This window comes from Polypterus senegalus, chromosome 1 (assembly GCF_016835505.1).
Source record: "Polypterus senegalus isolate Bchr_013 chromosome 1, ASM1683550v1, whole genome shotgun sequence".
NCBI classification, from domain to species: Eukaryota; Metazoa; Chordata; class Cladistia; order Polypteriformes; family Polypteridae; genus Polypterus; species Polypterus senegalus.
Window position 1 is genome coordinate 333,735,637 of NC_053154.1, and position 26,213 is coordinate 333,761,849.

At 47.5% G+C, this 26,213-nt stretch overlaps 1 protein-coding gene across 1 annotated transcript in view; it reads left to right on the top strand.

The window, feature by feature from the left end:
• The window catches only part of sox6 (SRY-box transcription factor 6), a 146,452-nt gene extending 123,105 nt beyond the window's left edge, over positions 1-23,347 (top strand). Inside the window, exons 13-14 of the mRNA XM_039738734.1 lie at positions 12,933-13,149; positions 17,403-23,347. Of these exons, the coding sequence (XP_039594668.1) occupies positions 12,933-13,149; positions 17,403-17,706 (521 nt within the window). The 3' untranslated portion in view covers positions 17,707-23,347. The remainder of the gene's footprint in view (positions 1-12,932; positions 13,150-17,402) is intronic.
• Positions 23,348-26,213: the final 2,866 nt, after the last annotated feature.

Genomic DNA, 26,213 nt, shown 5'->3' on the forward strand with positions numbered 1-26,213 from the left:
ATTTGAGTACCGAGAAGAGAAACAGAACTGGTGAGGGTCAGTATCAAATTCTAACTCTCATGTTGCTTCTGTTTTAGTGCTAATGACCAACAACAGAGATGCAGTCTGCACAGTTAATCAGCAGCTCTAGTCAGGGTGTGCTAAACTGATGTCGTGAGATTTAAAAGTTGAGACCGAAGGGGCATCTCTTATAGTAGCAGGCAGACCACTCCACAGTTTGGGGGTCCTGTAACTAAAAGCTCAACCTCCCACTGTTATTTTATTAATCCTTGGAATCCTAAGCAGACCGGCATCTTGAGATCTTAATGTGCGCTCCGGTTTGTAAGTCATGATAAGTTCAGACAAGTAAGCCGGACCTCGGCCATTTAATGCTTTATATGTTAAAAGGAGGATTTTGAAATCTTCCCTAAACTTAACCGGGCGCCAGTGTAAGGATTTAAGAACAGGAGTTATGTGTTTGTATTTTCTTGTTCTTGTAATAATTCTTGCAGCAGCATTTTGGATTAACTGGAGGCTGAATAAAGAACAGTCTGAACATCCAGTGAACATCACATTGCAGTAGTCAATCCTACTAGAGATAAATGCAGGAATTAATTTCTCAGAATCCTGTTTATTTAGAAAGCGCCTTAATTTCCCAACATTTTTAAGATGGATGAAACTTGATTTGGACATCTTTGTAATGTGCGCTTTAAATGACATGCTAGAGTAGAAGAGAACTCCGAGATTGCGGGCTGATTCAGTAAAAATCCACCGCATGTGTGCCCCCGTGTTAGTGACAGTACTGTAAGTGTGACGTCTGTAGACAGCAGCGTTGGCTTTTTCAAAAACGCAAGGCTATGCCACATAATCAGTTTCTCTCAGATTTAGTGTCACATATGGTGGACAGAGTTGTGCACGTTTGACCGAGTGCATCAGGATGATAACGCTGGGCACAGGTCAAAGACGGCTTAGGGCCTGCAGGTGTGCCCCTCTCCTCTCAGCCACCGCACGTGTGCCCCCAGTGTTAGTGACAGAACTGTAAGTGTGACGTCTGTTTTAGTGCCATAGCTGCCTGAATCTCGTAAGATCACAGAAGGTAATGATTACTTAAACAGCAGAGTTTCCTTTTCAATACGTTACTTTTTTGTTGCACACTAATTTTAAAAACACATTCCTCAGAAAGGGTCCACGTTAAAATAAGCAGGGTGGGGGGGCAAGCGTCTTCTGTAAATGCAACATAAGCTGTAAGGTGGAAGCTGTGACCCAGCGAGACGATGACATTGTTATTTAAAGGTGGCTGGGAGTTGCTACCTTTGACAACATGCCGCATTTCTCAGTGTGGGAGTGCTGACAAAACCATTTGGAGCAGCGCACTGGCTGATGGGAATTGTAGTCCCCACACTGACATTTTTTCACAAGGTAGCAGATAAGATGATGGGGGTGGAGGGGGAGTAATCTCTACTGTATATATGTATATGTATATATATATATATATATATAATCCAATGTCTGTCTCTCTGTCCACTTTTCACGAGAGAACTACTTAACGGATTTAGATCTTTTCTATAATTTGCTTCAACATTATGGTTGATTTTGTGACGTCTGTCATCACAGTAAGTATCGTAGTTTGCTTGCAGTACCAATTTATTTGAGCGAAGTCGAGACAGAGAGGCTGTGGGCCGAGGGCAGGGGAGGCGTGACCTCAGGAGTAGGTAGCTGGGCGGGGCCCTCCTCCCTCACTCACACGCCAGCCTCCATTCGAATCGCTCCACCTCTCGCCACGTGTTGGAGCGCACCTGCTTAGCGAGCGAATGAGAGAACTACTTCACGGATTTAGATCGTTTTTTTTTTCTATAATTTGCGCAAACATTCCAGTTGATTTTGCGACTCCTCTCATCGCACTAAGAATCATAGTTCAGTTGCAGGAGCCATATATTCACACTAATTAGAGAGACATGCGGAGGGGCGCGGCCATCCATACTCTCACGCCAGCCTCCGTTCCAGTCGATCTCCCTCTCGCCACGTGTTGGAGTGCACCTCGCCTCCGCTTAGCTAGTGAAACCCGTTCGTTCAACAGACATTATCATCTACAGATTGTCAAGGAGTACATTTTCATGTTTTTGAAAGACGTGTGTTTTAGAGGGTGGATGCTGATTGGCAGAGCTATCACGGCCACGTGCTCTTCTCCCCAGGCGGGGGACGCTCTCCCGTCATATCTGAACACCATCAGATACAGTGCCAATGTTTGACGTCAGAGAGTGCCTACCTTCCACTTGGCCAGAGTTATACACTTTTTAAATTTTTTATTGATTTTTAAACTAGTAAGCAGGAGGAGCCACGGAGGACAGCTGGTATATAAGAAACAGACCTTTCTTACGGGATCAGTTGTGTGAAATTGAGGACGCTCACAGCCACCCATTATAGCGCTTGCTCAACGTATCTTCTTCGAGCTTCGCCCATCTTGGTTCCTTTCACTTCCTTTTTGCAGTTGTCCTTTAATTTGCGTAAACTGGCTCCGCCCCATTTCTCCGTGTGATCTCCGTCAGCACATATGGCAAAAAGGGGATGCAGCGTGTACTCGCTAGAGCATTCGTAACAACAAGTATCAACAATAATTTTCTTTTTTCTACAACACCACCAAATTCTGGTCACATCTGTCAAAATATTTATTTGGTTTAAATGTATTTATTCAGTGTTTTCAGGGTTTTACCCCTGAATATCAATATATCTAAATGTCTTTCTTAGTGGATGCCTACTGTCCTCGATGAACCATGTTGCGAAATTTCAGCTTTTTACTAAACGGTAAATAGTGAGGGAGTCAGTCAGTCTGACCGACAGGCAACATGATGCCACTCTCTGCTGCCAAGATTAGCGCCCAGGCCTACCTTCTGTCCTCCATAAGAATAACCTTTAAACAACATCACCCTCTGGTGTCTGAAATCTGTTTCTGATGGCATCCCTGTCTCCATCGCCCTCTAGTGTTTGAACTTTGTTACAAGTGTATAGGATCCTATACAGAGTAGAGTGAAATTCTTACTTGTTATGTTCCAATTAACATGGAAAATGTCACCACTCATTAGTGAGTACCTCTACCAGACCTCCACACTTCTGTCTTCCTTATCTGAAATAACGATGAACTGACAGTGTATGCGGCTACGTCGCCCTCTAGTGTCTGAGCTCTCTCAATGATTGGACCCCTGATTACATCAACCTCTAGTAGGACTCTACGGAGATATAAAATGGCACTTGATATTATTTTGGAGGAATTAGGTGGATAAGACAGGCTGACTCTGTTGTGTCTGTTCTCATCAAACTTTTTCTAATGTTCTCTAGTATCAGCCATTTTAATCATGATGTCCGTGACCACATCGCCCTCTAGTGTCTGAGCTCTCTTAATGAAGGCGTCCGTGACCACATCGCCCGCTAGTGTCTGAGCTCTTAGTGTTGGTACCCTTGATCAAGTCATGTCAAGTGCCTTTAATGTCATGCCAGCCATTCACCATATTGCAGTATACAGTGGCATGAAATAACGTTCTTCAGGGCTGTGGTGCAACAAATACATAAACCCAGTACCAGCGCAATACTGATAACTATACTATACAATAAATTCACAAATAATAGGTAAGTGAAAACATAGTAATAATTTGAACTATGTAACAATAAATAATAACAGGAGCTAAAAATGAAACAACAGCCGTAACAAATGCACTGCATTTAAATAATCTACAAGGCACATTGCCTAGGGGTCCATATTGTCCTGAGTGCAGACAACAGTGAAGTTTACTTGAATGTGCTGATCAGCACGCAACATGTCAGCAAATTCCAGCGTCATTAAAATGATGTGACCTTCAGACTTGTACCTTCTTGACCTGGATTGACTATCCTGCCTTAAGGTAATGGTATTCACGGGTTCATCGCCCTCTAGTGTTTCGCCTCTGTTTTAGACTAGTTGAGCTAACTTACTGATGGTGCTTTTGTCTACAAACCGTGTCACAGATGGTACCCCTGGTTAATTTGCCCTCTAGTGTCTGAACTCTGTCACTCTTGGCATCCCCGACTACATCACCCTCTGAGCTCTCACACTGACGGTGTATCCCTGACTACATCGTCCTGAAGGTGAGGTACATTCTGAAGCTATCTGAGTACATCGCCCTCTAGTGACGAACTCTTTTAATGTCACCCTCTAGTGTCTGAACTTTGTTATAGGCCAGTTTACATTTATTTATTTGGCCGACGCCTTTATCCAGCATTTCAGACACAATTGGTTCAGTTTCTTTTCTGTTTCCAATTGGAGGACAGGCAGGTGAAGTGACTTGCTTAGTGTCACACACTGGTGTCAGTGGCAGGATTTGAAGCCACAACCTCAGGGTTTGAAGTCCAAAGCCTGTGCCACACGACCTGCTACTTGAGCTGCCTTATCACACAATGTCTGTTTTCTTTCCCTGAAACAACAACCTTACCTTAAAATGACCGTATTCCTCACTACATCGCCCTCTAGTGTCTGAACCCTGCTGTTGCGTGTGTGCAGTCCAGTGACATTCTTACCTGCATGTGCTGATCAGCATACCACATGTTGTCGCTCCCCAGCACTATTATTAGTAGGTAGAACTTCCTCACCTCAGAACTTCTGTCTCTTACTTAGAGGCCGTAACCCCAGCCACTAGGGGGCACACTGCCTTCAAGGTACAGTGTTGTCCTGTAATGTGAGCTGATAATCCAGGCCATTAGGGGGCACACTGCCATCTTGGTAAAGCTTTGTGCTGTTATTACATTTACCGCATATACTCGCGTATAAGTCAACCCCAAAAATCGTTCATAAAATCAGACCCTAACTTATGCACCTATTCAAAAATCCATCCATCCATTGGGTCACAGGGGTCTGCTGTAGCCAATCCCAGCCAACACAGGGCGCAAGGCAGGAAGCAAACCCCGGGCAGGGTGCCAGCCCACCACTGGGCACTGTTCAAAAATGCGACACTTACATTTTTTTTTTTTTACATCTTCTTGCCTCCTCCGATCTCGCATCAGTTTCTCAAACACATTGAATTTGGTTGCAGCAGCGCAGTTACCAGTTTCTTTAGCTACTTCAACGGCGTTTAATTTAAAACCAGCTTCATATTTTCTTCTGATCGAACGCTCCATCATAGATAAGGGATGCTCTTATGATAAAGGTGTTTGAGGGAGTGAGATGCAAAAAACACAAATCAGTGCAAACGTCACTTCAGAATAGTTTGGGTATTAATTACCGCGTGGTCACGTAGGCACAAAAGGCCGTGTGCTCTGTGGTTCCTCTCCCAGGTGGGCATTAGCATATCATAATCTCTTGGACCAATAGCGTCAGTTTTCCACATTCGACCAATACGAACGATTATATAAAATACCGGAAATTATACTATAAAATCAAGCCCCGACTTAACCACGAGTATATACGGTAATAACCTTGGCCAATAGGGGGCACACTTCTATTAAAGTGCAGCTTTATAGTTTTCTAAGAGTCCTGATTGTACAGAGTCTGGTGAAGTTCTGACTTGCCCGGGCTACTGAACGTGCCACACCTGCCCGCTCTCCAGTGTCATGATTAGCGAGCGCCACGATGGGTTAAAAGGTCCACCTGACTTCAAAACTTCTGTCTTCCTTACCTGGAAATCTCCAAACTCAGCACCAACAAATTGTATGTCAAATGTGGTGTGGCACTGAAATGAATTTGGGGCATGGGATGGGCACTGGGGGGCACCACGAGCTGTCTGCTGACTCTGAGCTCGATATTTGTCTTGAGGCTCCTGACAGGATGGCGGTGATCATTCAATGGCCTTTTTAATTTCCCATACATGTGCGTCTTGGCACATCTAACAAAGTGCTAGAAATACAGAGCGCCATTCATGAGACGGATCAGGAAACAAATGAGGGACAAGGTGCCTGATGGATGGCAGGGACGGGCACCTCCGTCAGTCCATTTACATCCCGTGATGGTTGGGATAGTCACCTGGCAATGCCACCTCCCTGACCTCAAGATGGGAGCTCTTGAGCGCGTCTGCCTCGTGACGCACATGGTGTCCATCCACAGGGACCTTTTGTTTTTGCGATTTGAATAACACAGCTGTGGATGCCTGCTTACACGGTGATGTGCAAATGCACTTCCTGTAAAAACAAAAAGAAATGTGTTTAGAGAAAACTTTATAAACAACGTGAGAATGCCATCGCGGCATCGCCTCGCCTGTTCCTAAATCCAGATGCGTCCCCATTTGCGTGGATATTTACACAAAACAGCCAAGAGTCTCTAAAAGCCGAGCCGTTATGACTTCCTTTGTACCTTTTTTTTCCACTTGCAGGCCGCTTGTAGGTCTGCTTACTTTGTACAAATAACATTCCTGAAAACGCCGAGGAATAAACGACAAGAGACGCTCCTTGAATTCCAAACATGTCAGCGGTGTTCGCATAAACAGCTCGGGGCGGCCTCCCACCCCAGAGTCTCTCCTGCGGGACACCACCTGCTTCCTCTTGCTTGCCGCTGCCAGTATAGCACCTTTCACCCCGGTGCCGCCTTTACAGTTGTGGTCCGCATCTCCGTTTGGGTCGGATGTGTCCGATATCTTCACAAGTGATTGGAACGGGGAGAGTTTTTGATCATCAGGGTTTTAGTGCCTTTATTGAATCTCATCCACTAAGTGACACACACCGCCATTAAGGTCAATTTGTGTGCTGTAATTACAACCAGTAACCAGTAGGGGGCACACTTCTGTTAAAGGGCAACAACAACAGCATTTCTTTCTGTCGCACATTTTCATACAAATAATGGAGCTCAAAGTGCTTTACATGATGAAGAAAGAGAAAAAAAGACAAAGTAAGAATTAAAATAAGACTAATTAACATAGAATAAGAGTAAAGTGGTCCGATGGCCAGGGAGGACAGAAAAAACAAAAAAACTCCAGACGGCTGGAGAAAAAATAAAATCTGCAGGGGGTCCTGAGGCCACGAGACCACCCAGCCCCCTCTAGGCATTCTACCTAACATAAATGACCTCACAATCAGTCCTCATGGTGTTCAGGGTTCTCATGGAAGGACTTGATGATGACGGTCATGTAGACTTCTGGCCTTTAATCCATCAATGGAGGGACATCACGGTGCTTTGATCAGGTGGTGGTGCCACAGAAAACCGGAAAAAGAAAACGGACGAGAGAGTAGGGGTCAGTACGGATTTTAGAGCCACCATGAATTTTAATGATAATTAATTGAATATGCAGAGCATCAGGATTCAACTAAAATGAAGTTATGAGAGAGCCATGTTACAGTAACGAGTTTTTAGCAGTTTTTTAAAGAGCTCCACCGTATCAGCCTGGTGAATTCCTATTGACAGGCTCTTCCAGATTTGAGGTGCATAACAGCAGAAGGCCGCCAGCCCGCCTCACCACTTCTTTTAAGTTTAGCTCTTGGAATTCTAAGCAGACAATCATTTGAAGATCTAAGGTTACAATTTGAAGTGAAAGGTGACGGACATTCTGAGATATACGATGGAGCAGATTATTGAAGGCTTTGTAAACCATAAGCAGGATTTTAAACTCAGTTCTGAATGACACAGGTAACCAGTGTAGTGACGCCAGGACTGGTGTGATGGGCTCGGATTTTCTTTTCCTAGTTAGGATTCTAGCAGCTGCATTCTGCACTCGTTGTCACTGATTGATGTCTTTTTTTGGTGGTCCTGAGGGGAGTGCGTTACAGTAACCTAGTCGACTGAAATCAAAAATGTGAATTAATTTCTCAGCATCTTTCAATGATATAAGAGGTCTAACTTTTGTTATATTTCTTAAGTGAAAAAATGCTGCCCTAGTGATCTGATTAATATCCATCCATCCATCCATTTTCCAACCCGCTGAATCCGAACACAGGGTCACGGGGGTCTGCTGGAGCCAATCCCAGCCAACACAGGGCACAAGGCAGTAACCAATCCCGGGCAGGGTGCCAACCCACCGCAGGGTGCACACACTAGGACCAATTTAAAATCGCCAATCGCCAAACCGGCATGTCTTTGGACTGTGCGAGGAAACCCACGCAGACACGGGGAGAACATGCAAACTCCACGCAGGGAGGACCCGGGAAGCGAACCCTTAAGGGTCCCCTAACTGCGAGGCATCTGATTAATATGTGAATTAAAATTCAGGTTACAGTCAACAGTTACCCCTAAATTCTTTACCTCCGTCTTGACATTAAATCCTAATGCATCAACTTTATTTCTAATAACCTCATCAGCAGTCTTGTGCTTTATTGGGTTTACCAGGTCCTTGTTGTCCCGCACACAGAGTTGTGCTAATCGGCACAAAACCCGTCAACACTCTCCATCATCACCATCGTCGGCGAGTGGAGCCACCTCACCTCCGACCCCAGTCGCTAAGGGGACACCCCTGCCATTGATTGAGCTGCAGGCTTGATCTGTAATTACAGCTGATAATCTCGGCCAGTGGGAGGCAATCCATCAACACGGTGAGGTTCTGTGCTGTAATTACAACTGATAACCTTGGCCAGTAGGGGGCCCACTTCCATGAACTCTTTTCAGGGCGGATGTCGACTTTCGTCGAAGTTCAAGGCTAGAAGATGGCATTCAGCTGTTCTGTTTTAGAAGGAACGTTAGCTTCGTTGGTTTGATCTCGACTCCCGAAGAGCAAACAAACAAGCTCTAAAAGGACATCGACATCTGCCGAGAGACCAAAGTGAACGCGCAAAGTGAAATACTGCACGGGCGACGTTTTGCGTAATATCGTCAAATCAGACTCTGCGATCTTGATGCGAGTGATCTGGAGGTCGGAAACAAACAGTGAGGTACGAGCCTCAGCTGATGGGTCCACAGGCACTGAACGTGTTTGTGTAGCTGAGGCGCCTACGGCAGGCAGAGATCGCCTTGGACTTACGATGACAAAGAGGCACAAACCAGATTGTGTCACACTGTCACCTGCGCCATGAAGACGGGCAGGCAGCTGGTCCTTTGTGCATTCCTGCCGGCCATCAAGCCACCCCACACAGCCACTGCTGCCACAGACCAACAGGCACCAACAGCAGCGGATGTTTTGTGTTGGTTTACGTTTTTTTGGAAAAAATATTCAGCCATCAAAGAGTTAAAGTGCAGCAGTTGTGCTTTATGGGATCTCGTTGAGTTGACTGACATGTCACCGGTCATTTGAGAGCGGAGCCACCTCACCTCCAGAAAGAAATACAACACTTCACATGTCAGTTACATGTAACACGTAGAAGAACATGAGGACCACACCTGAGGATCATGAAAAGCCTTGGATTAGCCTTGTAGTTCCTTTCTTGTCCCCATCTAGAAGCTTCTTGTCCCTTTCTGCTGGTCCTTTCCCAATTTGTTCCTACAGGTTGTGATCAGGGCTCGTGTTCACGTAGTCTCGTTTTTTCCTTTTCTCCTTTTGGTTGTCTGTTTTGGGTCTTTGTCCTTCTGGAGAAACCTCCTGATCTTTGACCCTGTCACAAAAATGAATCGTGGACGTCAAACGTTTGGAGCAGCCACCCGTATATCATGCCCTGGCTGCAAATGGGTCCACAGGTTGTGTTGTTCACAGGTCAGAATCCAAAACAGAACGGATTTAGGTGAGGTGATGTCAAAATGGCAGCTTTAAAGGCCGAGGCTGGAGGTGACATCATCGGGACCGGAAGTGATGCTGTCGTGGGCGCTGGCACTGGATGAGATTTCCCGTGAACGGTCTGCAGAAGATCGAGAGAGAAAGTCAGTGCAGCTCGCCACCCCCTGGTCTGGTGTGGAACTGCCATTATTCAGGCCCTTTTGCGGCCTCCCATGCGCACGTGTGTGACAACCCACATCTTGATTTCTGACACCGGGTAGCACATTCCGCTCTAAAACCACTCGGCTAATCCTTGGATGTTGTGAAACTCCCAGAAACGTTTAAGGCCTCCGATAGTGGAGGCAGCAAAGCAGCCCACCGCACTGTGGACCCTCCTCCATGCTTGACGGGTCTTTTCCTCCTCAGCTTCATTTTGTTGCTGGTTTTGGTCCACAGAACTATTTTGTTTTGTTCAAAGCTAGTAAGTGGCTAGTAGTGGTGCCTGTGGATGTTTGGAGGGTCCTTCTGCCCCTTCACCCCTTCTGGCTCACTCCAGGTCACCTTTAAGCTCTCTGGAATTTTGTCAGCAGCTTGGACAATCCCTCCTGGAGTCTGCTGATCTATTTGATTCTTCACACCACATCCTTGTTGACACTTTCATGAGCAGCAATTCTCTTAATAACAGCGGACCGTAGATGCAGGAAGGCCGAGGTCTGTGGAGTCCTGTCACCCTGTACCCAGTTTTTCTGATGGTGTCAGACAGCTCATAGGGAATGAAAGCCCAGCATGAGGTCCTCATTCATTGGCTACCCATTGGTCATGTGACTGTAGTTTCTCACCGGTGTGTCGAGTTTCCCTGCAATGAGAATCGAGTTCTTCTAACTCAACTGATCTGGATCATTCCACAGGGTGGCAGTCGCAGTGCCAGGGCAGACTGTCCCGTTTCCTTTCTTGATTGTTGCTGTCTGATCCCGTCATGCATGTCCACAAACTAAAGCTGGTTTTGCTGCCCACATTTTTTCTGAAGATATTGTGCAGAGTAGAGCCGACATGCAAGGGTGACAATCACATGACAAGCACGGCCAGGGAATGACATCATGCCAGGCCATGTGACATGGCAACAGAGCCCTGTGGGCCTGCAGTAAATAAAATAATGCTGAAAAAATAAAACAGCAATGCAAAACTGAAATATATAATAATAATAATTACATTTATATAGGGGTGGTATGGTGGCACAGTGGGTAGCGCTGCTGCCTCACAGTTAGGAGACCTGGGTTCGCATCCCGGGTCCCCCCTGCGTGGAGGTTGCTTGTTCTCCCCGTGTCTGCGTGGGTTTCCTCCCACAGTCCAATGACATGCAGGTTAGGTGTATTGGCAATCCTAAATTGTCCATGGTGCGTGCTTAGCATGTGGGTGTGCCCTGCAGTGGACTGGCGCCCTGCCCAGGGTTTGTTTCCTGCCTTGCGCCCTGTGTTGGTTGGGATTGGCTCTAGCAGACCCCCGTGACCCAGTAGTTAGGATATGGTGGGTTGGATAATGGATGGATGGATTTTTGAACAGGCGCATATAAGTTAGGGTCTGATTTTATGATCGATTTTTCGGGTTGAAAGACCCGACTTATACGTGAGAATATGCGGTAAATGTAATAACAGCACAAAACTTTTCTAAGATGGCAGTGTGCCCCCTAATGGCCTGGATTATCAGCTCCAATTACAGGTCAACACTGTACCTCGAAGGCAGTGTGCCCCCTAGTGGATGGGGTTACGGCCTCTAAGTAACAGACAGAAGTTTTGAGGTAATAGTGCTGGAGAGCGGCAACATGTGGTATGCTGATCGGCACATGCAAGTAAGAATGTCACTGGACTGCACACACGCAACAATTGTTGACTTACAGCAGGGTTCAGACACTAGAGGACGATGTAGTGAGGAATATTGTCATTTTACCTGAATGGTAAAATGGCAGCCATTTTCCGCCAATGCGCTCACCACACACGAGGTATTAGGTCATGAAATGGTGAGAGAGGCAGCCAATTAGAGACAGGGGATGATTAATGGGACAAAATGGACAAGGCTGTGGTGGGCACCAGATTAAATCCTAATTCTTACAAGTCTTTTATGAGCACAGAGAGTCAGGACCCCAATTTTACATCTCATTCAAAGGACGGCGCCATCTTTACAGCCACAGTGTCCCAGTCACTGCACTGGGACATTGAGATCCATGCACAGACCGCAGGGTAAGCCCCCCTTGCTGGCCTCGCAAACTCCTCTTTCGGCAGCAACCCAAGCTTTTCCTAAATGGTCTCCCATCCAAAACCCCAAAAATCATTAAGTGTGTCCAAAAGTATTATGGACCCCTCAACCTCATTTGGAGCAGCTCATTCCCAAACCCATGTTCAATAACATGGGTGTGGCCTGGGAGGGGGGGAATTGCCCGTCTTCCCTGAATTGTATTTTATGACGGCTCCAAATGGCTTCTGCACCACTAATAAGGAGGTACCCCCCTCCTTTGCCCCCACTTCAGTTTCCAACATGGCCCTGTAAATTCACTTCCCTTCAGCCTCAATAGTGTTAGTGCGGTTGGGGATCGCCATTCCAATTCATCCCCAAGGTGTCCGGCACAGCTGAGCTCAGGGCCCGGAGCAGGACAGTCACATTGTGAATGGATGTCACTTTGTCACCCTGAAACAGCAAAGCGCCTTCACCAAACTGCTGGCACAAAGGTGGAGGCCCACAATGCTCTAGAATGTCATCATTTGCTGTAGCGTTAAGAATGAGGGCACATCACCTAAACACCCCTGACCACTTAGTCCTCCTCCACCAAACTTTATAGTGGGCACCCTGCTTTCAGGTAGGTGGTGTTCTGCTGGCATCTGCCAAACCCCAGTTGGTCTATCAGACTGGCAGTTGGTGACTCCGGATACCCTCCAGACCGATGACGGTGGCGGGCATGCTTTACACCACTCCAGCTGACCCTTGGTATCGATTGCGCTTAGTGGTCTTAGGCTTGTGTGTGGCCGCCCATTTCATGAAGCGCCATTTCTTCTGTGGACAGTTTCGATATCGGTAGTGAGTGATGCCACCGAGGTCAGGTGAGTTTTACGTGTTGTGTCCTAACACTTCATCCCTGGACGTGTCCACTTCACAATACAGTCAATGGACTGTCTTCCTGGAAGGGTGGCATCCTATGCCAGTGCCACGTTGACAGTCTTTTTGCCACCACTTTTTGCCTGTTTAGATTGCAGGGCTGCACGCCTAAATTTTCCGCACCAACGGGGTGGCTGAAAGAGCCGAAACCCACTAATTAGAAGGGGTCCTCGTTTAGCGAGTGCGGATTTAGCCATCTTTGCATATCTTTGATGTTTCTCGTTTTTTCTCTTTTCTTGGCAGGGTCTCGCTGGAAAGCAATGTCCAACCAGGAGAAGCAGCCTTACTATGAGGAGCAGGCCCGGCTCAGCAAGATCCACTTAGAGAAATACCCGAATTACAAGTACAAGCCGCGGCCCAAGCGCACCTGCATCATCGACGGCAAGAAACTGCGCATCGGCGAGTACAAGCAGATGATGCGATCCCGACGGCAGGAGATGCGGCAGTTCTTCACTGTGGGGTAGGTGACATCCCCGCCTGAGCTGAGCCCCTCGGTGCTCTTCTGATTTACTGTTACCTCTGGGGGTCTTTTTCATTTCCAGTCCGTCCCTCTTTGCTTTCCCTTGAACCCGTGTTTACAGTGCGGGTTCATCCCCGAGCCTGGCAGCGCCAGGAGGGCCAGAGACTGTACGGGTGGGTTTGCTTTCACGGCTGCTCTAAATGTCGGAGTTTCATCCCGACGAGGGGCACAGCGAGTCTTCTCAATGGCTTCCCACAACCGGAATGCCGTTTTTCATTAGCGGGCCACTCCTCTCGTACAAACCCAGAGCCTGGCGTTTTTAATAAGAAACATTTGGCCGCAGTTGAAATTAATTGCAGCTCTGTTTTAAAATGCAACTCTAAATTACACTGCTTTAACCTCAAGTGAAGCATAATGGTTCTAATTGATTAAATTAAAACAAAGGCAGACGGCAAATTATGAAATTACGTCGAGATGATGTTCTGGAAGCCAGAGAGCGTCGCTGCAGTGAAGTCGGGCCTGTGGGGGCTTCGGCGCGTTTGTAGTGGTGAGTGACGTGAGGTGGCCGTCCTGTCAGAGTGCTCTGGCTCCACGGGGGCCACGTTGTATTCAGGTGTGGACTGCAAGGGCGCTCTGGTGCTGTCCTTGAACCCCAAAACAGCAACACAGGAGTCCACAGTAATAATAAAAAGGGGTTTGGTTAGCAACAGAAGGGGGACGACAAACGAAAAAGATACCAGACGCCTCTGCCCTTGTGGCCCGGCCAAACCACAGTAACCCCCGTGTACCCCGGTGCTCGTGCTCTCCCTGTACTCCATCCTCCCTTCACTACATTTGCCAATCGACTCCATACCAAGTTCTTTTAAACTGCTGTAGGTACTTTTGGGGGTCTCGGGTGACATATGGGCAGAACATCCCCCTCTAGTGGCACAGGGGGTTTCTGTCAGTTTTTCTCACTGTTGAGGTGTGCTGGAGAGGACCAGAGTGGCTGTCTTCCTAAGGGACCTTTGTGAGAGCACAGCGTGTTACCCCTTAGCGGCCCCTTAGAGAACATCAAAGACCTCAATAGGGTTCATCCTGCTAGACACAGGGTCTTGAGTGACCCCCAGCTGTGATGGTCAGTCAGTAAGAGTAATCCTACCCAGGTTGGCACATTCAGTACGGAGACCGTGGGATTTATGTCATTGTACTGAAACAATATAAATAGTGTTACCACGCCCTGCTGTTTGTGAACCTGGACACAAGGGGGCGCCACAACAACCGACCTGCTCAACATGGTGTCCAATATCTCTGAAGCCAAATACTGTGTATTGTTTCAGAACAATTAGCCAATCAGTGCTTAACTAGAAACTCCGCCTCCTTTTGCTAGAAATCTCTGGGAATGAAGAGGCTGACATTTCTACAGCATGAGCCGTGGCGGGCGATACCCCAGGGGCTAAGGGACCACTAGGGGGGTCCACACCTCCTCCCTCATAAACAGGCACAGCTGCCCTGCTCTAAAGCTCAACTGTGGCCCAGCGCCCTCTGCAGGCAGGGGCTTTGAGTAGCAAGATATTCTTTGCCAGTCTATTAAATGGGTAAGAGTGATGGGTACCTTTAAAAGAGAGAGTCCTGTAGGCGCCAGGAAGTGCAAAGGCAGAATGCAGCACTAAAATAAACTGGAGGGAACTGGCAAAAGATCTTCAATATGGAGGGGATAAGAAGAAACTGAGCAGGGTGAAAGTAAGCCACTGAAGAAGTAGAAACAGAACTGGATAACAAAGAGGATTATTTTCACAGAAGATTACCTTGGACTTCATAAAACCTTTTTGTGTCAAAGCTTCTGAAAGAAGAAGGGCCGACTCCTTTCCTTTGGAATCCGTTTGCAATCCTGATGTTTATCTCTGCTAATTCTGGCTGCGAGGACTGAACACACGCCATGGACGTGGAGTGTGTGTAAACTGTCACTTCATGTCACTTCATGTCACGTCTGTGTTCTTGTTATGCTGTCCATACACGACGGTGTCAGTCTAGTGTCATCTGCCAGGACAAAAGCCGAGAGAGATGCATTGTGATTAGGGTGGACCCCTCATCCCTCCCATAAAATAGGTGAGACCGTTAATTCTTAGATTCTCACCAATCGTGGCGGCCCCAGCTGGGAAGAGATATGTTTACAAGGTCCTTAGTGTCACATGTGCAGGGTGCAGTGAAGTTTCGACTTCACACCTAATGCAGGGAGTGCGACCCCAACAGGGTAAGGACAGTAGAGCATATGGTTGGCTTATAGGTCATTGAAATTCTTACTTACTGTACGCGTGTGTTCATCCACTTGCAATGCTTTGTTATTCTCCTGCACCGCCATTAGGGAGCTGATCCACCTTACCTGAAATTACTTCCTTACTAGGAAATGACTTATTAACCTTCATCTGGTGTGTGGTCTCTGTCTACCTCACCCTCCAGTGCCTGAACTCTGTTACTGACCATAACGTTGGCAACCTTGCCCTCTAGTGCTACCGGTGGTGCTCTTGGGTAGAAAATGCATTGTCATCTAAAATCTCTTCTGCCACTCATGACACACCCAGCTGGCAGCAACATCGCCCTCTAGTGCCTGAGCTCTGTTACAGGTTTCTACGGTCCTTATTGTCCCACCTTCTTACTTGTATGTGCTAATCACCATGCAACACCTCACCACTCTCTAGTGCCATCATTAGTGAGCGGGCACACCTGGCCTCGAAATTTGTAGATTCCTCACCTAAAAGACGAGATTACCTCAAAACAATGGAGTTCTTTACTACATCGCCCTCTAGTGTCCGATCTCTGTTATTGCTTTACAGGGCCCTCATTGTAATGGGTACATACTACAGTGAAATTCACACATTGTTACTCTCCGGCGCCATAACCAGTGAGCAGAACAACTTGACCCCACCTCAAAACCTGAGCCTCCTTTACCGCAAATAACCGTTTTTCTACAAAGCAATGGAAGCCTTGAGCATGTCGCCCTCCGAGTGTCTTCACTCTGTTACCGTTACCCTCTAATGTCTGATGATCTCATGGACTTCGTCATCCTCTGGTGTCTGATTGTATCTCTGACTATGTGGTCTTCTAATGTCAGAACTCGGTTACTGATATTTTCCCTTTGATACCCTCTACTGTTAGATGACAATGTCAACCCTCTAATGCCTGGTGGTATCCCTGCCTACATCCCACTCTGGTGTCTGATGGTATCCCTGCCTACATCCCACTCTGGTGTCTGATGGTATCCATGACTACATCGCCTTTTAGTTTCTTATGGTACCCCTGACTGTGTTGCCCTCTACTGTCTGGTGGTCTCCCTGATTCAGACTCCTTTCAGATTCTGATAGTATCCCTGACTACGCTGACCCCCTAATGCCTGGTGGTATCCCTGACTATGTCGCTGTCTAGTGTATGATGGTAACCCTGACTATGTTGCCCTCTGGTGTGTGATGGTAAATCTCCCTGTGTTGCCCTCTAGATCCTGATCGCATCCCTGACTATGTCGTCCCACTAATGCCAGATGGCATCCCTGACTACGTCTTCTTATAGTTTTGTTGTGGTACCCCTGACTATGTTGCCCTCTCGTGTGTGATGGTATGTTTCACTATTTTGCCCTCTTAATGCCTGATTGTATCCCTGACTACGTCCCACTCTGATGTCTGATGGTATGTATGGCTACATTGTCCTCTGTTGTCTGGTGGTATCCCTAGCTATGTTGCCCTCTAGTGTCTGATAGTTGCCCACTAGAGCCTGATCGCATCCCTGACTACGTTGTCCCACTAATGCCAGATGGCAGCCCTGACTACGTCTAATAGTTTCTTGTGGTATCCCTGACTCTGTCGCCCCCTGGTGTCTTAACTCTATTATAGGCCTTTAAGGTCCTCGTTGTTCAGTGACATTGCCAATCCACATGCAGCATGTTACTGCACACTGGCACCATAACTAGCGATGATGCGTACAATTTCTTTAACATTTTGGTCTTCCTTCCCTAACTTGATTTCTGTACAGCAGTGTGTGTGTGTGTGTGTGTGTCTCACTAGTGTTGCTGTTCTGAGGACACATGCAAGAGTCCAAGAAATGAAAGCAATAAGCAAGAACGTCTAATGAAACATAAAAGCCAGCCACGTAACGTAACCCTAATGGCAGTAATCAGATTTGGGCTCCATGTTGTTTCTGTCTGACTGACTGGCATCTCACAGGCTGGTGACGTGTTGCATGTTGCTCCCCAAATTTCTAACGCAGATTCTTTTGTCCTTTAGGCAGCAGCCGCAGATTCCAATCAGCACAGCAGCCGGAGTGGTGTATCCCGGGGCAATCACCATGGCGACCACCACACCCTCCCCCCAGATGACGTCGGACTGCTCGAGCACCTCGGCGAGCCCTGAGCCTGCCATTCCCGTCATCCAGAGCACTTACAGCATGAAGGTGGAAGGCGGTGGCCTGGTGGGCAACGAGACGGTGAACGGCGAGGACGAGATGGATATGTACGAGGATTACGAGGACGACCCCAAGTCGGACTATAGCAGTGACAATGAAACCCATGAGGCCGTCAGTGCCAACTGAGGTGGGGGTGGGGGGAGGGGGCACATCTGCCCGCCTGCCCACTCGCTCACCCGCTCACACAGGGGTGAGGAAAACACCGGAAAAAAGAGAAAAGAAAAAAAAAAAACTCTTCCTTTTGTTTTCAGAAAATGTTCTTACCGAGTCTGCATGCTTGTGTGGCTCCACATCAGCAAAATGGTCTTAAATGTTTCCTAAAGCGTGAAGCAGTTTGATTGTTTTAATCTTTTATTTTTATTTTTTAAACGGACGTTGTTTGTTTCGTTCATGGACATTTTCAAGTTTTAGGTTTTTACCTACAGACCTTCAGATGCCGGGACTTGAATTCTAACATTAAATGCGAACCCGTCGCTCTCTCACAGTCTTACCTTTTACTTACACGGGCGTGTGCCCACGCACAGTGGCGCGTGGCGTGGGGGGCGGGGCGGGGGATACGTTTTACTGTTTTTTGATGGGCTTGTATATTCTCACTCAGGTATGCTGTGCTAGCCAACAGCTTGTGAATGTGTTTTTAATCTGAATTATTTAAAAAAAAAAAAGAAACGAACAAAACATACGAGGAAACGAGCATGCGGAACGGAGAGGAGGGCAGGCTTCCGGCTCCCAGCTCAGCCCACCTTCTTTCTTTCTTTCTTTCTTTCTTTCTTTCTTTCTTTCTTTCTTTCTTTCTTTCTTTCCGGAATCAGACTCCTCGTGTGCCAAACTCTTCTTCCAAACGTCTTAACAGAGACACTGCAGAGTCTTAGACAATCGTTCTTGTGGAACAGGACGGCGCTCGGGAATCTGAAGACGAGCTGCGCAGCGAGCGGTGGTCCGGCACCTGTCCCCACTCTCATGCCGTCTTAACAGCTCATTCCAGGGTTCCGGGGGGCGTAGGGTCCAACAGCAGCAAAAGTCTTAACGGCGTTGTGCATCCTGGCAGCACAAACGAGAAACAATAGAAAAAAAGTCTTAAAGTTTATTCTTGAAGGGGGTTTGGGGGGCAACAGAGTGTCGGGCCAAACCTCGATGTGCGGAATGTCTGGCTGAGCGCGACCCTCGGGGTGGTGGTGGTCAGGGTGGCACCAGCAAGTTGTCATGGTCACTAAATCGCCGCGGGATGGATGTGCTCCCTTGGGCGTCACCCCTTTGCAGCTACCTTTGATCCCACACCGTGCGACATCTGGAGGATCCCCTAAGGGGGCACCAGCTGTTTACTCTGTCCGCCGCCAGTCATTTCCAGGTTTCTTTCGATTGGACGTTATGATTTGGGTTCGTTGTTCAGAACGTTTTTTTGAAGATTTTCCTCTCCCTTCATTGTTCATTGTTTCCATTTCTGAGATTCATTATTTTATTTTAAAGGCGAGGCAGAGTATCCGCGTCTTTTCTACACCATTTTGTTTTTTCATGGGCTCCACCATTTTGTAGGTTCTTTGTATGCTGTTCCTAGTGCCGTTACCGAAGTCGCAGCCTTTGACGTAACTGGGTCAGCGACCTGAAACGGTGGATTCCACTTCCATGTGTGCTTCATGGCCCTGCTGTGTTTTGGTTTTGTTATTTGGTTTAATTGACTTTTGCCGTCCAACTTCCAGGTCATTTTTCTGATTACTTTTCATCTTCTGCCTCCGAACCAAACGCAGACTTCCTTCTGGTCTCCTTAGGTGGGACAGAATCTCCCATAATCGGGATGTGTTGTGCTTTTGGAGAAAGAAAAGAGTAGAGGAGCAGAAGAAGAGACGTAGTCATAAACAAAGATGGCGTCATAACCAGAAAGTCAACAGTGATGATCCGCGACTTCGGATGAGAAATGCATGTCACGGTAACTGGGAGTCAATCGCGGCAGTAAAGGCAATAGTGGCCCCCAAATTCAAACCGAAATGAGTACAAAATTGGAGCAAAAATTGTAAAGAGTAGTTAGCTACAAAAAAATGACATCAAAATTGAATTCTCCACATGCACGAAATGTCCGATAAAAATGTCATTAATGTTCGGTAAAGAATTTATTGAGCAAAAGTCTACATGGGAATAGAAATCTCGATTACTCTGAAACTTTTCTGCGTGGCTACTAAATCTTTACAATGTTTTTAGAGCGTAAAGATTCTTTACTTACCATCAAATATGTTGTGCCGCAACACTATTTTGTTCTGCATACGTTTTGATTCCCGTTAAATGGGTGCGGCTTAAATGTCACCGTGTCTTATGTCACCAGGGTGACTCCTTAAATGGCGGAATGACAATTCATTCGACATCCGCAATTTGGATATAAAAAAGTCATCCGTCGTGCGGATTTGCGTCTTGAATTTCTGCGTTGTTCCATCTTACTGTCCTCCCTTCGTCTTGTTGGTTTCCACTTGTGTTTGGTTTTAACTGCGTTTCACTTTCCTGGTCCATTTCCCCCCTTCGTTTGCAGAACAACATAACGTGCGTTAACTCGATGATGTCACAGGTCACAACCTCAGGTCATCACCAGTAATGGTGTTGTTCTGCCCCAAGGGTTTGGAAGTGGTAGGCCGGCACTAGGGGGCGAAACTGAGAAGGCAAATAACGAGAAATCAACGGCGAAGTTGAAAGCGTGAAGTTGGTTTGACCGGCATCACACCTGAAACTCGAAGCTCCGCGCGAACATCAGTTATTTTGTATCCGCAATCTCGGACGACCCGGAACTACCTGAGCCTGACCTTTACACCGTCTGTCTGGCAGTGAGTAAGAAAATCAACCCAAAATTGCAGATAATGTCGCCAGAAGAGCCAAACATTTTTTCTGCAGCTTCAAAACAACTTTATCCATAAAAATAGATTAGAGAATTGGGTTCAGCATCGTCAAAGGCCCAAGTAACATAAACGTTTAACGTAAAACCAAAGTATAACGCAGGTGTGGGAAATACAAACGTTATCAATGCTGGGGTTTGACGTCAGGCAAAACAGTCGACCGTTCTGTCAAAAGCAAAATGCTAACTTGAGCCTCAAAGTCACGAAACAAAACACCAAGCGGCACGCCTGTCGCTCTGAATATCCGCAATCTCGGACGGCGACTCCCACGATGTCATTTTCGTCCCCTTCAGCGTGACTCCAGGCAACCACCTGTCGTATCCCGGATACCCCGACACTTAAAATGGCGGCACAAAATGGAGTCGCGGGAAACAACCATGCTTAATAATTCGATAATGATAAAAATAAAATGTGTGAGAGAGAAAAAAAAATTGAACAAAGTTGTACCAAGCATACAGAGAACCAACAAAATGGCAGAGCAAATGAAAAAACAAAATGGCGGTACAAAAAAAAAAAGAAAAATCGCTGTAAGTTAAGAACGATAAATGAATCTCAGAAGTGGATTTGACGACCGAAAACAAAACTTTAAAAAAAAACAAAACGTAAGATGAGCCCAAATCGTAAGTCTAGCGAGGCGGTCTGCGTCTCACCCTTAACTTTTCTCTTCTTCCGAGTTCCCTCTTCTCGTTTTTAGTTCATACCTGACCAGGCCAGGCTGGCGAGAAACTAAAGGACGGAAAACTTAACGGAGGTACGGCGAGAAGATGGCGCCGATTGCACGAGTGAGCGCTCTAAGCACTGGATGTCGAGTCTCTTACCGTTTCTGACTAATGTGAAGTCTCCCGCTTGGACTCATGTGGGCGTCTGCCTCACAGTTGCCCGATTGGTACCCTTTTTATTTTATTTTAATTTCCTGTTTGTCGTTTTTTGTTTATTTATCTGTGAACTCTTTTGTTTTAGCTCCGTCCGGTCCTGTGCTCACGCGATGGCCGCTGCCTGCCCGAGGCTCTGTGCGCACGCGTCTGTCTGTCCGTCTCGTTTGGCTCGAGACGCCTCGCTTGTGTATTTATTAGCCCAAGTCGGCTCTAAAGTGAACGGATGGCGCAAAATGAAAATTAAGTTAACAAAAAAAAAAATAATAACAAGAATAAAGAAATACATGAGAAAGTTTCGAGGACAATCAGGAAACGACAAAAAGACCCGGAGCTCAAAACAGAGTCGGAGAAGCTCGTCACCGTCTGCCGCTGGCGTCTCGATTTGTAAATATAACATAGGAATTCTATTTTTGTTCGAGAATCCTTAGTGAAGTATAAGTTATGTTGGAATTTGTGTTTTCGTTGTGCGTCTCTCTTCGTCGCTCCATCTTCAAACTGACAAGTCGCGATACCTCATGTCGATGCTACGCTCGCCCGGGGACGCTTCATTTCTGCACTGCTGTCCAGCCGAGGGGTCGTGCTGCCCGTGTCCAGGCTTGGCCAGCGGGTGGCATCGGCTGCGTGAGAGGCCGGTGCCACTGCGTGCCCAGTCTGAAAAGAGCCCAGGAGAATCCGGTCTGAATGCCAAGTAAATATCCACTCTGTATGGATGAGTGCCAACTTGCCTGGCGGGGTCCAGTCTGAAATGCGTTCGGGGGGGATTGAGCTACTGGTTAGTGTCCAGTGAGTCTGAGTGGCTGAGGGCTGGCATGTCTAGGAGGGTCCGATATTATTATTGGCTGAACAGCCGAGCGACCGGTGCCAGTAGGGTCCAGGCTGAGCCACTGAGCACCGAGTAACGTTTGGTTTGTCGGTCTGAATAGCCAGGTCACTGGTGCCCAGTAGGGTCCAGTTTGTATGTCAGTTCCCAAGAAGGTCTGGTTTGTCTGATTGGTTGAGCCGCTGAGCACCACCAAGAACCAAGAAGTGGCTGAGGGGTTCGGGAGGGTCCGCTCAGTAGGTGGGCATCGGGTCTGTGTGCCCAGTGCATAGTCACGTTTGGGGAGGCCCTCTGCCCGCCGTGCCCGCTGCGCCGTTACTGTAACTCCGCTCCTTTGCGCCATGGAGATTTGTCTGTGATGTGTTTTTTTCGTGAGGTCGTCTTCTGTGTTAATTTAATCGGCACAATTCATGACATGCTGGACTGACATGCTAGCTGCTGCGCGTCTGCTGTCCGGGACAGCCCCTGTGGCGACTGGCCTCGGCGTGCGGACCCTGGGGCGCCGTCTGGGCGTCTCTCCATGAGGTGGACTCGTGTCTGTTGCTGCTTTGACAAATGTAAATAGTTTATCCGAATCTCCTGTACAGTCCAGTGTAAAGTTTTTTGAACTTCGAGGTCGCCATCACACGTGTCTTCACACTCTTCTTTCTACCGTACAAAAGGCCGCTGTTTGCTAAAGGATGTTATTATTGTATAAAAGAAAAAGACAAACCAACCAACCAACCTGTCGATTACCTGACAAAAAACACACCTTTTGGGTTTTGTTTTTACGATTTTCTTTCCTTTCCTTTGTCGCTTGGCTCTCATTGGTTTCCTGTGCAGTATTGACGTGAGGTAAAACTAAAGGTGAAATAATCCAGTGGTACGTCTGGGAGTCTCGTCTCCTCTGTCTTCGTGGTACTTCATCGATATTCACGCCCGATCGAGACTTCGCCCGCCGTTTGGGACGCTCTTCACTTTTTGGGGTTTTTTTTTTTCACCATATTGTAACGTAACGCCATCTTGTTTTTTTATTTTCGTTTGTTTTGTTTCCTAATCAGTGGATGTAAGCGGACGGGGCGTCGAGATCCTCGGGGGGAGTGACTGCCTGTTGAAGCTCATTTACCTCAAGAGTGTGTCCTCCTTTTCCTAAAACGTTTCACCATCACTCCATCTTTTGTACTGCTGTTGACACTTACAAATTAAAGAGAAATTTTGTTTTACGAGCTTCTCCTTTCTATTGTTTTTTGGATTTTTTTCCTGCTGTCTTTGCCTATTTGAACCTGTGCATATGTGTGGGGGGGGGGGTCCTTGGGGGGCGACGTTCAGCCCCCTGTTTCTGTGTTTGATTTTTTATTCTTTTTTAAGCTTGGATGGACATCTGAGGTGTTGCAGGACGTTAAGTAAGAGGGCACCACACAGGGGCGCTGTGGAGCTGACCTGACAAATGACAAAGAACAGAAAGGGGGGCCGAACTTGGGGGTCCGCCATGAGGTACGACTTCCTAATTTACAACTTCTCAGCTTTATCTTTAAGATGGGAATTTTACAAATTCTTATTAGTAACTACAAAACCATCCATTTTCAAACCCGCTTATCCTGCGCAGGGCAAGGCAGGCAGGAGCAACACTTGGACAGCGTGCCAGCCCATCACGTGGTGAATGCGCACACACACACACACACACACACGCGCGCGCGCGCGCGCTCACCCCTTCCATCTAACCCGTGTGTCTATGGACTGCAGGAGGAGAACATGCAACTCCATGCCAAGATGTGAGCCCCGGGCTCCTTGTGCCACCACGCCACCCACAGAACGGCTCCCAAGAGACGCGTTTTCAGTTTAAGGCAACTCTGAACCCGCAAGCCGCTGATCCGCCCTCTGTGGCATAGTGGGGGTCCACGGCTTAGAAACAGAGAAGTGGGAACGAGGGGCCAACCCACAGCGCCACACGTCGTCGTCGTGAAACGTGCCAAGGCTCTGCTTTAGCTGACATCTGACGAAGCCGTTCAGTGCCCACACCATTTATGTTTTATTTTTGATTTTTTTTCCACGTGTGGTTGCTCCTCTGTGTTTTGGCTGTGCCCATATTGTTTACAGTTGCCATGCCCGTTGTCAGTCACATGACTTATGGCATCATCAGACCCGCCCACAAGCTCGGTAGCCCAGCTTTGGGTTATTTCATGCCAATTCTGCACTTGGCTTTTAGCCTAACGACCTTCTGGTCCAGATGAGGGGGCCGGGGGGGCTTCCTTCTACAGGAATATTAGAAACGAATTCGACATGAGCAGGCCATCCAGACCAGGAAGCTCACCCATCCCGTTCCCTGAAATCCTCCAAACAAGACAGAGGTTCGAGGGTCCGTAAAGCCCCCCTGTCGACTGCACCGCTCGGCCACTTACTGCAGGTGTTTGTCGTTATTTTTGTCAAGAAAAACCTCGTAACGTTCGTTTGTGCCAAATTTCCAGCCGTGTCCCCATTGTGACAGCTGAGATTCTTGGTAAATTGAAACACGTTGGCCGTGTCACCTCTTCATCTCCATTTCTTCTCCTTCCATCTTTCCTCCTCCGTTGCCTCATCTCATCCTGGTTGCTCTCCTCTGGACCTTCTCTTGTGCTGCGTTGTCTTTTTTTATAAAATGGAGACCAAAGCTGAACGCTGAGGAGGCCTCGCCAGTGTGTCACACCTCCAGTGTAACCCACAGCGTGTTTAAGTAACAAGGTGAGATCCACTCTTTCCATTTATAATCTTCAACGCTTCGGTCAGGTCGCCTCCTCATCTCCGTTTGGTTCTTCTCCTTCCATCTCTTCTCCTCCGTTGCCTCATCTCATCCTGGTTGCTCTCCTCTGGACCTTCTCTTGTGCTGCTTTCTCTTTTCTGTCATCTGGAGACCCTTAGTGCACACAGATGTGGCCTCCCCAGCGGGTTTTATAACCGAGGCAGGACCTCACGTGACGTGTGCTTCACACATGCAGGGCGCTATATGACATTCCAACATTAGCCCTCGTAACCATTCCTGTCCATTTCAGCTTCTCTTCATCTCCATCTGCTTCGTCTACTTCAGCTCTTCCTCCTCAGTTGCTCTCCATGGTCTTGGACCACCCCAGTTGTTCTCCTCTGGACCTTCTCTGGTGCTGCTTTGTCTTTTTCTTTTTTTTTTTTTTTGTAATATGGAGACCCAAACTTCACGTAGGACCCAAGATGAGCTCTCACAAGTCTAAACTGCCGCAGAGTTTGGAACATCAAGTTGAAGCCCAAGCCCAGCAGACTCATTCCCTTCGTAAGTTTAAACACTTCAGTCCTGCTGCCCCTTCATCTCCTTCGCCCTTTTCTCATTTCTTGCTCTCCATGGTGGTCCTGAGTCTCTCCTGTTGTTCTCCTCTGGACTTTCTCTGGTGTTGCTTTGTCTTTTTGTTGTAAAGTGACGACCCAAACTGAACCCAACGCTCCGGGCGAGGCCTCACTAGTGTGTTACACGACTTGAGCAGAACCTCCATTCCAGCTGGCACAGGTGTGGTCCACACATTGCTCTCCAGCCACGTTGGCTCTTCATCTCCATCTGGTTCTTCTCTTTCACTCTTTCCTCCTCACTTGTTTTCTATGGTGGTCCTGGACGTTCTTCTCTGGACTTTCTCTGGTGCTGCTTTGTCTTTTTCTAATATGCAGACATAAACCACACAGAGATGTCCATGTGAGGCGTCACCAGTGTGTGTGTGTTTTGTGACTTGAGCAGAACTTCCTTTGACTTGTGTGTCACACATACGGGGCACTGGGTCACCTCTTCTGCCCGTGCCATCCCTGCTGCCTCCTCCTTCTCCTCCTCCGGTCTTTCCACCTCAGATGCTCTCCATGGTCCTCTCTGCTGGACTTCCTCAAGTGCCGCTGTGTCTTTTTTTTCCTCATCTGTCTCCCTCGGTGGTCCCCCATCAGCCTGCTTTGAGTTTTTATTTGTTGGTAACATGGAGACCAAACTTCATGCAGAACTTCAGGTGAGTCCTCAGCACCACATTAGTAGCCTCCACGACTTGTACTCAAGGCGCTATATAACCAAACGTCCGATTAGCTCTCCTGCTGGCTTTGGTTCTTACTGTT